The sequence below is a fragment of the Erythranthe guttata genome, chromosome 8 (assembly GCF_056151865.1).
Source record: "Erythranthe guttata isolate IM_541 chromosome 8, IM_541, whole genome shotgun sequence".
In the NCBI taxonomy this organism is placed as follows: domain Eukaryota; kingdom Viridiplantae; phylum Streptophyta; class Magnoliopsida; order Lamiales; family Phrymaceae; genus Erythranthe; species Erythranthe guttata.
This window is the reverse complement of record NC_142540.1, coordinates 13,575,680-13,590,774: the sequence shown is the minus strand read 5'-3', so window position 1 is coordinate 13,590,774 and position 15,095 is coordinate 13,575,680. Positions and strand designations below refer to the sequence as shown.

General features: G+C 32.1%; 2 protein-coding genes across 2 annotated transcripts; one reads left to right on the top strand and one right to left on the bottom strand.

Moving 5' to 3' along the window:
* Positions 1-6,359: 6,359 nt before the first annotated feature.
* On the bottom strand, positions 6,360-7,615 carry LOC105970575 (uncharacterized). The gene is made up of 3 exons (XM_012995406.2): positions 7,509-7,615; positions 7,248-7,427; positions 6,360-6,851 (listed from the first exon to the last, which is right to left on the bottom strand). The coding sequence occupies exons 2-3, from the start codon at positions 7,371-7,373 to the stop codon at positions 6,537-6,539; spliced, it is 441 nt and encodes a 146-aa protein (XP_012850860.2). The 5' UTR covers positions 7,374-7,427; positions 7,509-7,615; the 3' UTR covers positions 6,360-6,536.
* Positions 7,616-10,846: 3,231 nt separating this feature from the next.
* LOC105970570 (clathrin light chain 2) lies at positions 10,847-13,431 on the top strand. The gene is made up of 3 exons (XM_012995403.2): positions 10,847-11,557; positions 12,398-12,551; positions 12,643-13,431. Exons 1-3 carry the CDS (start codon positions 11,163-11,165, stop codon positions 13,198-13,200), a joined length of 1,107 nt encoding a protein of 368 aa, XP_012850857.2. The 5' UTR covers positions 10,847-11,162; the 3' UTR covers positions 13,201-13,431.
* The last annotated feature ends 1,664 nt before the right edge of the window (positions 13,432-15,095 follow it).

The following is a 15,095-nucleotide window of genomic DNA, read 5'->3' as shown; positions in this document are numbered from 1 at the left end:
ATCAATGATATTGCAACAATTGATGGGCAGGACATCCACCAGAAGTGATATCGTCGTTGGCCGCCGTCGCCGTCACTGCTCCAATCTAGGGTTACTCAAATCTAGGATTACTCAAATCTAAGATTTTGATAATTCTTCGGCCCATAGTTGATTAACGAGATGCATAGTCGAATTACATCTGTATTAATATACTATTCCATATCATTTAATAGACTATCCCACTGGTATAATTTTACTATGGATCTCGTTAATCGACTATGGGCCGAAGAATCATCAAAACCCTAGATTTGAGAAGTGACGGCGGCGGCGGATTTGTGTTTTAAAATTAATAGACTATCTCATATCTTTTAATAGACTATCCCATGTATCTAATTCGACTATGGGTTTAGTTAATTGACTATTGGAAAAATAATAATATATATGGAAACTGAATAATATGTTTGTTTGAAATACTAATCAATTAGGGTAATTTTCCTTATTATATGAAAACGATTAGGGTAAATAATAATATATATGAAAAAATAATAATATATATGGAAACTGAATAATATGTTTGTTTGAAATACTAATCAATTAGGGTAATTTTCCTTATATCATGTAATAGACTATCTTATTGATCTAATTCGACTATGGATCTCGTTAATCGACTATGGATCATGTATTGTTCAACCACATAGTATATTAATCATTTCAATATAGTACATTAATCTGCTATGATAGTATATTACGGTTATAGTAGTGATATGAAATTGTGTTACAAACAATATACCACTGAAATGACAAGAACATTGAGAACAACACCAACGTAAAGTATTCCAACATAACCAATAAAATAGTATATTAATAATCTCATAATTTCAATCTAGGGTTTTGATAAAATACATAAAACACATCATAACACAATCAAACCAATATGTCGAGTTAAAAAACACTAGTACATTAATAATCTCATAATAGTATAATAAAATGATAATGGTAGTATCATACGGTATTCATAATAGTATACTACTGTATTACAACGGTTTAACACTTAACCGAAGTTACCGAGCCATTACATCGTAAACACCTCTTTATAGCAACCAACCGACCAAACCTGAACAAAATCCGTACGAAATTCGCTATCGAAAAAACCTAAAATCATGAAACAAAATTAAAAATGCAGAATACTAAAAAATGATTAAATAGACTGCAAATACATTTGAATGATAATACATTAATATCCTAAAAAATAAACTTAAAATGCAAAATCCATACGCTAAATTAAAAAAGACTACGAACTATATTTTAATGTACTATCCAGCACACTTAAATCGGCTGTTATAAACAAATAAACCAACTATCGATCGGGATCAAAAACATGAACTCGACCACAGCGGACAATTATTCCGATTATTGCATAAACCAACTACGAAGCTCATATAAAACAACTCTGGTCCGATCTGCGTGAACCATCCTCTTCTAACTATGTCAATCCTCTTCCAAACAAACATCATCCGCCAAAAATAACGATGTATATATGACGACGTAATTTTGTTAAAAAACGTTCTACTTAATAGAATCAAGTATCAACACAACTCTTAAAAATGTCTAACCACCGTACACGACAATCCTGTACATACAGCGAAAATAAAAGCGAAAAAAGAAGCATTCATACCCGCTTGACGGTGAAGAAATCTTCAAAGGCGATTAAAACGATGGAACGCTGGATAAATCTTCAAAAAAAAATTGTACACGATTTGATAGACACGATTTGATAGAACGGCCAATGATCTCACGTAAATTTATTCCGTGATTTTAGAATCACGTATCAGCAAATCTCATATCACGTAGTTAAGGAAATAAATGTCGTTCAAAAATAAAACAGGGGTATTAAAGGGAAATTATATAATATATTTTGCCAAATTAGCAAATTTGGGTGTATCTCAAAAATAAAAAATTAATTGAATCTACTTCATTAGAAAATATGAACAAGGGGGTTATCCCTAATAAACCAAAATCTTAATCTTATTACAATTTTTATTATCGTGTATATAAATGAAATTATTTCTCCATTTTGGAATGATGCCGTGCAACTCACGGGTGCAATCAGATAAATTAAGTAACTTTATAAATTTGGAACTCTAACTCTGCATGTTATTATGACAATTGATTATTGGGCAAAATATGCCAATGATAAGAGACTTAAATGCATATCCAGATAAAAAACAGTCTGGCAAATAAATCCATCTCCATGTTATTTGTCTAGAATACCCTCCATAATATAATTTTAATTAACTGTACTCTAACTTCATCAATATTGCACATTGAACCCGGATTTGAACAAATATATCACATTAACCCTTATTTTCATATTTTTTAAAAAAATATTTGATTTCTTCAGAAAAAAATTTCCGGCTAGATTCCGGCGTTAACCATTGACTATAGTTCACGAGTCCAGATATCTTGTATGTAGTTCATGATCAACTGAGTTAACATTTGTTTGCTCCAGACTCGATTCACTATATATGATTTTGATCTGCGTATTCTTTGATATTTGAAAGGCACCCTCTTTCATTTTTTTCTTCTAATATCAAAATTATTTGAAAGAGCAATTTATCGGCTTAGATGGCTTCTCAAGTACTTAGAGCAAGTCCAAGGCAAGTAATCAAAATTGAAGCATCAACTGTCTATTTGGTATTTGCTACAGTGCTTTGGTACCTCATTAAAAAAAATTCTCTCCAACCATAATCATCAAATGAATAATCAAATTTAAAAAATAATATTTTTTCCTTCTGAAAATATGACGGTTGGTGGTGGTTGGGTGATGTTTAAATTTTGATATTTGAATTGGAGAGTGTGTATATTTACACCCCAAGACTTGAATAATAAAAAAGATGCCTATGTTTGATTACTGCGTTGGAGGGAATAAAATCAAACTTAAAGCATTAAATTGGCAGTTATGCCATTTGATGCTTCATTTGGTTATGCAGTTGGACTTGCTCTTAGGAGTATCAAAATTATCTCCTGCTCCTCTATATTGTGAAATCAAGTAAGGTGCTATTCATATTAATCATGTCTGTCTTGGGCGGGCAACACACATCGAAGTTGATTGTCATTTTATTCATTTTCATATTGTTTAAATTGCTCTCAAGCTCTTCTCAGTTTCTCCTCATTATAAAAAATGCAAATTTTTCAAAAAAAAAAAAAAAAAAAAAAAAAAAAACTCATTACTAAATTATTTTATTTCTATTTTTAGCTAGTATAGGACTTCCTCAGCCAATCAAAATTTGTTAATTGAGATTTTTTATAGAATTTTTTTTAAGGAAATGAGAATGAAAATCATCTTCTATGGCAATATTTAAGTGTTATGTATTAGACATGTTAAGATTGGTGTTATTATTCATATTTTTAGTTAAAGGGTGTTAAACACCTTAGTTGACTAAGAGTGATGCTATTTCCACCTCCAAAGTATCTCAATTCACTATCAAAAATATATACAATGTCATAAATACCGTCAAATTTATAATCAACCATCATTCTTTATATTCACTTAATCCTCGTATGTTCTAATTTATTTAAATTTCTATTTTTTTTTGAACTTTTTCTTTTAATTCATGCTCCTTTTGACCTTGGGAAATATTTTTCTCTAAATTATTCACTTAAGGTGGAGAGGCAGTAAAGATTCCAGTGAAAATGGTAGGATTTTTTTTATAAATATTTTAATGGGATCATTACAAATAAGCCCATCAATGGGTACTTATTCATAAAGAGATCTAGACAAAAAACTCATTTACAAATAAGTCCACACATGGTCCAGATTTTTGTAAAAGACTAAAATAGCCCCTCATACTTTAATATGCTCCAATTTCATCCCTAATTTAATTTAATCTCAATTTAACCCCAAATTCCACAAATTATTCAATTTTGACCCAAAACTTTTTTTTTTTTTCAAATTTTTTTTTGCCGCCGGATTCCGGCGTTGACTTTTCAAATTTTTTTTCCTTTCTGTAACATTTTTTTTTTCGTTTAAACAACAATATTGCTGTGACTGACAGTAATATTAACTATATTACTGTTAAACATAGTAAAATTAACTAAACTACAGTTTAACATAGTAATATTGCTATTTAATCTCTAGCACAGTAATATTAACACAACAAAACTCATTATTATTGTATATAGAGTAATATTACTATGTTGACCGTTCAAAAAATGTAAACATAATAAAAACCAAAGAATTAATATTACGGTGAGTAGGGGTGCAAGTTGGAACGGATTTTCCAATTTCCGCCGGTTCCGATTCGAAAAGTTCCTATTTTGGAACAACTTTTTTCATTCCGACTTCCGAAATTCCGATTTCTGAAATTTTTCGATTTTTTTGGATTGGAATTGGAATTATATAAAATCAATTTAGAATTTCCGATTTTCGATCCGATTTAATTCCGAAATTAATTTCGAAAAATTCAGATTTTTTTTGGAAAAATACACCTATAAATAGTATATATTATATAATACTTATTTTTCGAAAAATACACCTATAAGTTTTGTTTTAGAATTTTGACATGATGAATTGTTGTTAGAGCATCTCCAACCTTGTAGGTTTTGGAGAGGCAAAAGCTAAATTATAAATATTTTACCATCTCAAACCTACAAAACTTGCTCCAAAGGAAAGAGCTATAATTTAGCCAGCTGCTAAATTCAATGACCCAACAGGTATATATACCAGTTAACTATTCACACATGGTATCCAATATAATATTAAAATAATGCAGCCCCATTCCCACATTTTCACTATTCACGTGTAGTCAGCCTTTTTTTCCAAAGTCAGTTTCTACGCAGTTACATTTTTAAAGTTTATTTAATTCAGTGTTTTTTTTGTTTATCTAATAATAATAATAATAATAATAATAATAATAATAATAATAATAATTATTATTATTATTATTATTATTATTATTATTATTATTATTATTATTATTATTATTATTATTATTATTATTATTATTATTATTATTATTATTATTATTATTATTATTATTATTATTATTATTATTATTATTATTATTATTATTATTATTATTATTATTATTATTATTTGTAAATTATATTATAAAGATTTATCGAAAGAATACCTATTATTTTGCATATTATATATAAGATATCAAATATATTAATTATAACTATCTATTTAAATCGAATAGTAAAAAGTAATAAAATATAATAAAATACTAAAATATAGATGATATGGTTGGAGCAGGATAGTAAAAACTGAGATGTTATAGCACTGTTCATCAGCTATTATAGATATAGCTTTCCGATATTTAGCATCTAACCTTGGAGATGCCCTTAGAAGTTTTATTGGATATTATACTGTGTTTATTTTTATTTATTTTTTTGAACTGAAATTTAATAGTTATTAGTTTTACTTTTATCGACGTGGATGCTCTTATTTTCGAAAAATTATGAACATTTTAGAAACTTTCGGCTAAGTTTTGAAATTTTAAAGCTTATGTGATTTTCGATTTTTTTCCGAAATTTCCAGGCCTTTTGGAATTGGAATGAATTTTTAGATTCCAAAAATTTAGGAATTGGAATTGATTTTGTACTTCCGAAATTTTTTGGAAATTTTCCGAAAAGGTAAATTCCGATCCGATCCGTCCAACTTTCACCCCTAACTGTGAGTGACAGTAATATTACTATAACAACAGTAATATTACTGTCAACCACAGTAATATTACAATAATAGACAGTAATATTATTACTTTACTCCGTGAATAACTCAAACAAACAAAAATATCCAAAGAAAATAATAATATTGATGTGGTTGACAGCAATATTACTATAACAACAGTCACTACGCCAAAACACATTTCAGGCGACGTTTTTTTGCGACGAAAAAACCCCATTTGCGACGGAAAATGTAATTTTGCGACGTTTATTTACCGGGAAAAAAGTCACAAAAGTGCCCGTCGCAAATATGTGCGACGTTTTTTCTTTAAAGTCGCAACCATTTGCGACGATTTAATATAACCGTCGCAATATTGTAATTTTTTCGTCTGCTGATTTATTGTGACGAATTTTTGAATACGTCGCAAATTTCGTCGCAATATTTTTGCGACTATATTTTCCGAAACGATTTCGTCGCAACTATTTTTAGCTTTGCGTCCTTTTTTTTTAATAAAGTCGCACAGTTTTGTTACGACATTACGACAGATATATAGCTATTGTCGCAATTTTTTTTTCTGCGATTGCGACTAATTTCCAAAAAAACGTCGCAAATATATAAATATTTTTATTTAATATTTTACTGATTTTTATTTTAATTGTTATTTTGACCTGTAATAATAAACAATTCCAATATAATTAAATACACAAAAACATTAAACAACCTGCTTAAATTAAATAATCCAAAACATTCTTCGAAAACATAAAATCGTCGAAACATTCCAAAACACAAAATCATCAAACACAAAATCATCCAAAAATTCTATCAAAACACAAGATAATCCAAATAAAAACTTAAATCATCCAAACATGAAATAAAAGTACCCAAAACACTAGTTGTCGTCGCCCGGTGGATTATGGGGATGGAACTCGACACCTTGAGCCCTAAAATATTCGACCATGGCTTTCATAGTACTCTGCATTTGATTCATCTCGTCCTTTAAAGTCTGATTGTCTTCTTTCAAAGCCGCTATTTCTTCATCTCTAGCAACAGAAGATAAGTTGGACCTCGTCCCTTTCTTTGAACTTGAGCAACCAAGTCCTAGTCTTTTAGTTTTTCCTAGTACTCGTTCGCAAGCTATCGTGTTAGCGGTGCTTTCATCACTCCCATCATTCATACATTCTTGATAGACTCTGTCCAAATCCGCCTGAGTAATATAAAAAAGTGTATTAACACTAATTACTTGATACGAACTATAAAATAAAATAATAATTCAAATAAAAATATACCAACTAATTTGCTCAACCCAAACATTTTCAAGTAAACAAAAACACAATAATTCATATATAAAGATCGACTTCATTAAGCAACCAACATATTCTCAACTAGGAAATAAAATAACAATTCAACAAAAATAAGCTTCAACTTCATTAGAGAACCCAATATACACAATTGCTCTATTCACGTAAAGATCCACCAACTACATTACACAATTCATCGATACCTAAGTACGAAATAAATCCATAGTCCATCAACTACAATACAACCCAAACATGTTCAAAATAGCAAATAAAGCATCAATACAACTAAAATATTAACTTACCGCAATGGCACGTAGTTCGGGCTTTCCTCTCGGATCTACTTGTCGCTCACCATCACCTCCACCAATCTCACTATCACTACCATCAACAGGTAAAGGCTCCGATTCCTTTAATGCATCGATGCTCATGTAGCCTTTTCTGAATTTAGCTGCCACGGTAGGAACCTTGCCAAATTTCTGAACCTGTATAAATAATATAAAAGTAATTACACCTTATAATAAATCTTAAAATATATACAATCACACATATAAAAGACCACTTACATGTTTGTGAGACCAACCGGTGATACTAGTTCGACCCCAATGGTGTTCAGTTGCAATTGACTTTCGTGCTTCGCGACATTTTTGAGAGCAAAGTTGAGAAATTCTAAACAACCATTTTGAAATGCGTCTAATCGATGATCATCTAGCAAAACCCAACTCCTATCCTTCGGCATTTTAATTTAGAAAATATTCGCAACTGAGGAACATAGAAGGTAACGAGAGAGTTAAATTTATATATTCGTCTCTCTCGGAATAATTTAATTTCGGAGTATATATATAGTAGGGAAAAAATATTTTGAAAATAATATTGTGATCTCTTTTAAGTGTAAGTTTGGTATCTTATGGGACCCATTTTTTAAACTACGATTTCGAAAGAAAGAGATCTTAGATCAGATGTGATGTTTAGGGGAATAATGTGTACATAATTTAACAAAGCGCATATATATAAAATAATTTAACAAAGATTTTATATACATAAAATAATTTAACTTACCCTCTACAAATTGGTGCAGTGGCTTGTTCAAATCCTTGGGATTTATGAAGTCTGTGATCCCAATTGCTTTACCTATTAAAACAAAATTTTATAATTTATTGATTATTAATTACTCCAAGTGAATGAATATACTATAGTACAATAAATTAAATGGCGAGTTTATTTATTTATTAATTTAATTTGATACCTTTAATAATTTTATCGGGATTAATGTCAACTCCAATAATTCTTGATGCTCCTCTCGTTCTTGCCCCTTCAGCCACCTTCACATTAATTCAATGAAATTGCAGCTGTCAACATTATTTCGATTTTTTTTAAAGAAATAATTTTTCTTTTGTTTTCTAATAATAATAATTCATGAATCATTGATAATAAAATATATAAAAATATATAAAATATAATTATGCAGAATAAATAAAAAACTTACGGTAAGTCCCACGGCTCCGACGGCGGGAGCGGGAGCGGCAGCGGCGGTGTGAAACAGGGAGGAGGAGCGGGAGAAGAAGGCTTCGGTGGTGGCTCGGCCTTAGTAACCGGTGATGTCGTCGGCACGATGGGGGTGGATTTCTGTGGAGAATATTGAAGCGGCGGCGGCGGCGGTGTGGAAGACGGAGGAGGAGCTGAGATAGAGGGATTTTGGCGGTGGCTATCACAAGGCCTTATGCCGTCAGCCGCGACACCGACGGCGACGGCGACGGCGGACTGATTTGCTTCGGCGGAGGAGGGGTGTGGGAGCAGCTGTGATTTGGGAAGAGACGGACTTGGGCAAACGTGTTCTGAAATTAGGGTGGGGAAAGGGGTTTTAATTTGGTTTCGCGACGTTTATACTTATTAGTCGCAGGACCGAAAATTTTCGTGCGACGTTTTCCTATATTTTAGTCGCCACAACAGACTTATGGAAATAAAATAGCGACTTTACTTAATTAAACGTCGCAACAGAAAAATTGTGAAAAAAAAAAAAACTATTTATGTTGCGACGTTTCAATCCATTGCATTATTTACGTCGCAAAACAAATCTAGAAATTTTTAATTGGAAAACCATTGCGACGTAATAATATATAAACGTCGCAAATTTCCCAATCACCTTGCGTCGTTTCAACATTATCGTCGCAAATATTATTAATTAAAAAAAATAAAAAATAGTTTTTTCTTTTGCGACGAATATTTATACTAACGTCGCAAAATTGCGACGTATATAACCGATTCGTCGCCTTTTCTTCAGGGAACTTTCCGTTTAAAAGTTTGCGACGATTTCTGCGACGTAATTTAGAAACGTCGCAATATTTACTCATTTTTTAGAATTTGAATTTAAATTATGCATTATTGCGACGATATGTTAAGTAAACGTCGCAATTTGAGCGACGTTTACAAAATCGTCGCAAATAAAACGTCGCCTGAAATGAAATTTGGCCTAGTGAGTAATATTACCGTTAACCACAATAATATTATTTTGTTTAAAGTAATATTACAATAATAATTATTAATATTATTACGTTACTCTGTGAATAACTCAAACAAAACAAAAAACCCAAAAAAATAATAATATTGATGTTGTTGACAGTAATATTATTGTGTTTACAGTTATTTTACTGTCAACGACAGTAATATAATTACGTTGACTTGTCAACAAATCAAACAAAATAAAAAAAATAACAAAAAATAAAAAATAATAATATTACGTTAATTTACTGTGAACGGCAGAACAATTAAATAAATGTATTGTCAACGGCAGTACAATTACGTTAATTAACTGTCATTGACAGTATAATTACGTTAATTTACTGTCAGTGACAGCACACTTACGGTCAATGTTTAGCGGCGAACGTAAAAAAAACAAAAAAAAAAAACTTAAAAAAACACTAAAAAAAGTCAACGCCGGAATCCGGCGGCGGAAAAAAGTAGACCGAAAAAAAAAAATCAACGCCGGAAACCGGTGGCAAAAAAGTTTTTTTTGAATAAAAAAGGTTTTGAAAAAAAAGTCAAAATTGATTAAATTGGGGTTACAATTAAGAATTAGGTATAAAGGGTTGAGGGTAATATTGTCATATACATGAATATTTCATTTATTTATAATAAATATTAAAGGGATGAGCTTATTGGTGAAAGAGATATAACCCCTAAACCCTAGAATAATAAAGATGTTTGGTTGGGGACTTATGCACAAAAACCCCTATTTTAATTAGTTTGTAAATTTGTAAAAAATATAGATAAAAATAGAAAAAAGGGTAAAATGAAAAATATATTTAATTTGGTGGTGAAATAAGATATTTTAAGGGTGAAAATAGCACGTCTCTTAATGCATTTGAATTGCTATTTTATGTTTATGCATCAAAGAGGTAAACCTTTTTATTTTGGGTAAATTACAAGGGGTAAAATGTAATTATAAAAAGTTTCTTCTTTTTGAGAAATTACATCTAGCTCCCTACAGTTTGTAAATTTCTTATATCCACCTCCCTACAAAAGGGTGTTAATGTAAGAAATCTATAAACTGCAGGATATGGAAAAATGAGGGTTTATTTTGTTTGTAAATAGACCTTACGTCGAGGCGGTGGTTGTAATTTACGCTTCTTTTTATACATATGTTTGTTGTTTCCATTTTTTCTCTATTGTTATATTAAAATTTCTGAATTTGCCATTAATTATGTTTTGACTTGTATATTGTTACATATTTATGCTTTGTAAAACTAAAAAAATGACAATAAAACAACTTGTCAAAATAACATTATTCCCAATAGTTGGAAGGTGGGAAATGAAAATTAGTATGGAGAGGAAAATGAATCACTAAACACCCGGTTGAATTATTCAAGATTGTCAATAATCTTCTACATTCCCAACTTGGAAGCAAAGCGCAAATCTCACCATTAAAAACTGTAGGTGATATAATAATGACAAAAGGTACAATATAATATGCAAAAGGTACTCCCCTTCACGAAACCATAAATCAATTACGACCGCACCTGATAAAAACTCATTCCTCCTATTTCACCATCATCAAATCAAAACCAAAAAAAGAAAAAAAGCAAAGCTGAAATGCACCACTTTCTTCTCCAAGTTTCATCACCCTGATCGATCTGATCACCCCACACACACACAAACACACAGTTATACACACATATACATACAAAAAAAAAGAGAGAGAGTGTGTCTGGATATAAATAATAATGGAGGGGTTTGACGAGGGCATATACATGGGAACAACCGAGGTCGGAGAAGAGATCAACCCACACGACGACGGCATGCACTACGGCTTCGATGGCGGCAGCGGCGTCGCGCCACCGCCAATTGACGGATTCTATGGAAGCCCCATCAACGACAACATCAACAACAACAACAGCATGCAGTCCCCAAAGGGATACGGTTTCGTCGGCTCCCCCCATGCTTATTCACCCTCTCCATTCGTCGGCGGCGGCGGCGGCGGCGGGGGGGATGAATACGCGAAGCCGTACGACGCCGCAGCTGACAATGAAGGGATTTTCACATCTCCAGACGGTGGGCCTCTGCTTCCTGATCCCAGCCAGATGCGTGAAGAAGGCACTGCTTTTCGCGAATGGCGTCGGTGAGATTATTAATCCAAATTCACCATTTATTTCATTATTCTTTTTTATATATTAATTTGAATTGCATTTGCGTTTGGAATCAGAGTTGTTAATGCTGGGATTAGATTTTGGATTAGTGTTAAATGTTAATTTAATTAGAGTTAGTTTTTATGCAAATGGATCTAATTTAATATAATGAAGCATATAGTTAAATTATTATAATTCATGCATCATGCATGTGATGTTTAATTTTCTCTATAACAAATACATTAACAAAAGTGTCTTTTCTGAACTAATCAGAAAATTAAGCCTTTGTTTTAATACATTGATTGAGAATGCTGTTTCGACTGTCGGGCAAATATTGAGATAATAGCTTCTGTTTTAGGAAGTTAGAATACATGCAATGCATAATTAGAAAAGAAGCGAACACGAATTTGAATATAGTTTTCCTTTTTCAACAATCTGTTTTATGTTTTGTATTTATTGCCTTAGTTGATGAAACTGTGTAAATATTAGTGGTTGCTCTAATAGTAGCATATATTTATCATGGATTTTGCTTATGAATTAATGTGCTCTTATGTTTTGATATATAAGCTCTATTAATTGCTAAGAATATTACAGTTTTACGTAAATTTGTGTTCTTCAAATTGTGTAGTCATTCGTGGTTTACAAGAGAGCTTCATTCATTATGAATTGTCGTTTTTGCTGCTTTACGATCTTTGCATGCATGCTCATGGTTCCGCTAAAACTACTTTTTCATATGTTTGTCTTGCTCAATTCACTTACTCGTCGGTCGCTTCAATTATGAGGTTGCATATATACCCTTGAGAATCTAAGACATCAGTTGCTTTAATGTATAGTCAAAATGCAATTTATCTAGAGGAGAAAGAGAAGAAGGAAAAGGAGCTAAGGAATCAGATAATTGCCGAAGCTGACGAGTACAAACGCCAATTTTACGAAAAGAGGACTCAGACTTGCGAGACTAACAAGGCTCAGAACAGAGAACGGGAGAAAGTACAGACACTCCAATTACATCTAACTACTACATATTTGCTACTAATTAAAATTGCATGATATTTATATATTTGTTTTTTTCTTTGTTAAGCTTTACCATGCGAACCAAGAGAAGTTCCATAAGGAAGCCGACAAACAGTTCTGGAAAGCAATAGCAGAGATCATACCTCGCGAAGTTCCAAATATAGAGAAGAGAAGAGCGAAAAAAGAAGAAGATAGAAAAGCTTCGGTGTTTGTTATTCAAGGACCAAAGCCCGGAAAGCCAACTGATATGACACGAATGCGTCAAGTCCTTTTGAAGCTTAAGACGACCCCTCCTCTTCATATGATTCCACCCCCACCCCCACCTGCAAAAGACGATAAGAACCCTAAGGATGGGAATAATTCCAAGGAAGGGAAGGATGCTAAGAATGAGAAAGCGGCTACGCCTAAAGCATCCGAAGAGGGCAAAGATGGAAAAGATGGAAAAGATGTGAAGGAAGCTACACCGAAGGCAGCCCCTGCCGCGGGAGAAAAGGGAGAAAAGGCTGTTTCACCTTCTAAAGATGCAGCGAAAAGTGTTACTCCTAAAACACCCAAAACCGACGAGTCGTCTGTTACTACTGAAGGCAAACAAAATCCGGAGACGGAGTCCTCCACCGTTGCTTGATTATTGAATCTTTAGATTTTTTAAATTAATTGTTATTTGTTTTGATATAGTAATCATTTATCTCTCCTATCTCTAGCAAAAGCAATAAGTGCAATATATTTTTTTTTTATATAAATTTAAGCTATGTATAAGGGGCTTCACTTGCCTATTCCCTAACTAGTTTCTATTTTTTTTTTACTCTGAAATTTATTTTCATGTTCAGCTATAATCTATTGTTAGTTTCTCATAGTATCTTTTGCTTCCTCAATGTATCAAAACTAAATTCCTTTGGCAAGAAAATCATAATTCTAACAACTCCATGTATCTGCAATGTTTCTTTGCTAGTAAGTGCGCTGGTTTACCTTCAAATGGTGAACTATATTATGTGAGAGCTCTTCCATTTGAAGCAAACAATTTCAAAGGCACGTTTGGTTGACAAGATGCGATTAGTCTAGATAAGATAATTTTCACTATATATAAATTAATTAGGCCTATTATTTTATCCTTTTATTTTTTTTCTTTTAATCAAGAAAACGGTGTCATTATATACAATATTGGAAAAAAAAATATAAATAATTATAGTTTTTGATCGGTATACTTTGCGACTTATTCGATTTCCGTACCAAAATAAGATGAAGTTACAAATTGCGTGCCTAAACATGCCACTTTTATGGTCACTCCGTCCATTTGTCTAGTTAATATGGACGGAAAATAGCACGTGCGAAGTACGTGACACACAAAAGTTACCTTCCTTAATGAAGTTCAGATCGCGCCTTGAATAAAAACAGAACTTGCCATAATTCTCTCTTGAAATCCATAAACCCCCTTTTCAAATCCCTAAATTTCTTCTATATCCCACCTCATTGAACTCCTAAAATTGCCTACCTTCCGGAAGTGAAAAGTGTTTAAGATCACTAATTTCTTCATAGTGTATGATTTCTGGGGTACATAACTACAAAGTTGTGACGTACAAATATTATGGTTCTACATTTGAGGAGAACAAAAATGTTGAGAAGAACTTCACTGGGGATTGATTTATTACGAATAACGGCGAGTTTCTTTTGTTTTAAATCATGCTTTTGTTTGAGAAATTGTTTATCCGGCCTTGATTAATTACTGATAGTAACGTGTTTAACGTAAGGAATATACATTAAAAAAAATTGGGAAATTGAGAAGTTTATTGAAAATCTTAACATCGGAGAGGATGGGAAAGTGGAAGATGGAACTGATGGTAGGTTAGTCAGTGAGTCTGTTATAATTGCCGATGTAGGGTTGGGGGATGAGAATGATAGTGAATATATATGATGAATTTAATGAGGGGGTGATGTGTTTTATCAAAGTGAATCTGGCCTGAAAGAAGATGCTAAACTGTTTGAACAAAATGTAGATCACGAGGCTAAGTTCGGGGGGCTGAGTAAGGGTTAGTTTGTTGCAGGTGATGCTTTCATTGGTGAGGAAATGTGTGTTATCCTCTTTTATGTTTTTATCAACTTGTACTTTTGAATATGTGTTGTGCTTGCAAACCTGCTACTTATTTTGATGTACTTTAAATTGAGATCTCACATGTTATCATTTGAATTATGCTTGTAGTTTGAGCTCGAGTTTGTACTTTGAATGATACATGTTTGTATTTTGGAATCAAATTTAAAGTCCATTTTGTATTTTTTTATTTCTTTAAATAATATTTGTATACATGTGTTCGCCAATCAAGAACTTGCATATATGAATCAAATAAGAAACGGTCGCTTTGGACACGTTAGGATTAACTGACTACAGTCAATTCTTCGATTTTATACATGTGTTCGATAATAGAGAGGCATTCATTCATTTTCCTTGATGTTAAACTATGTGCACTCCTCCTGCTTAGGCATATATATCATCAACTACATGTAACATGGTCCAAATGAAATCTCAAA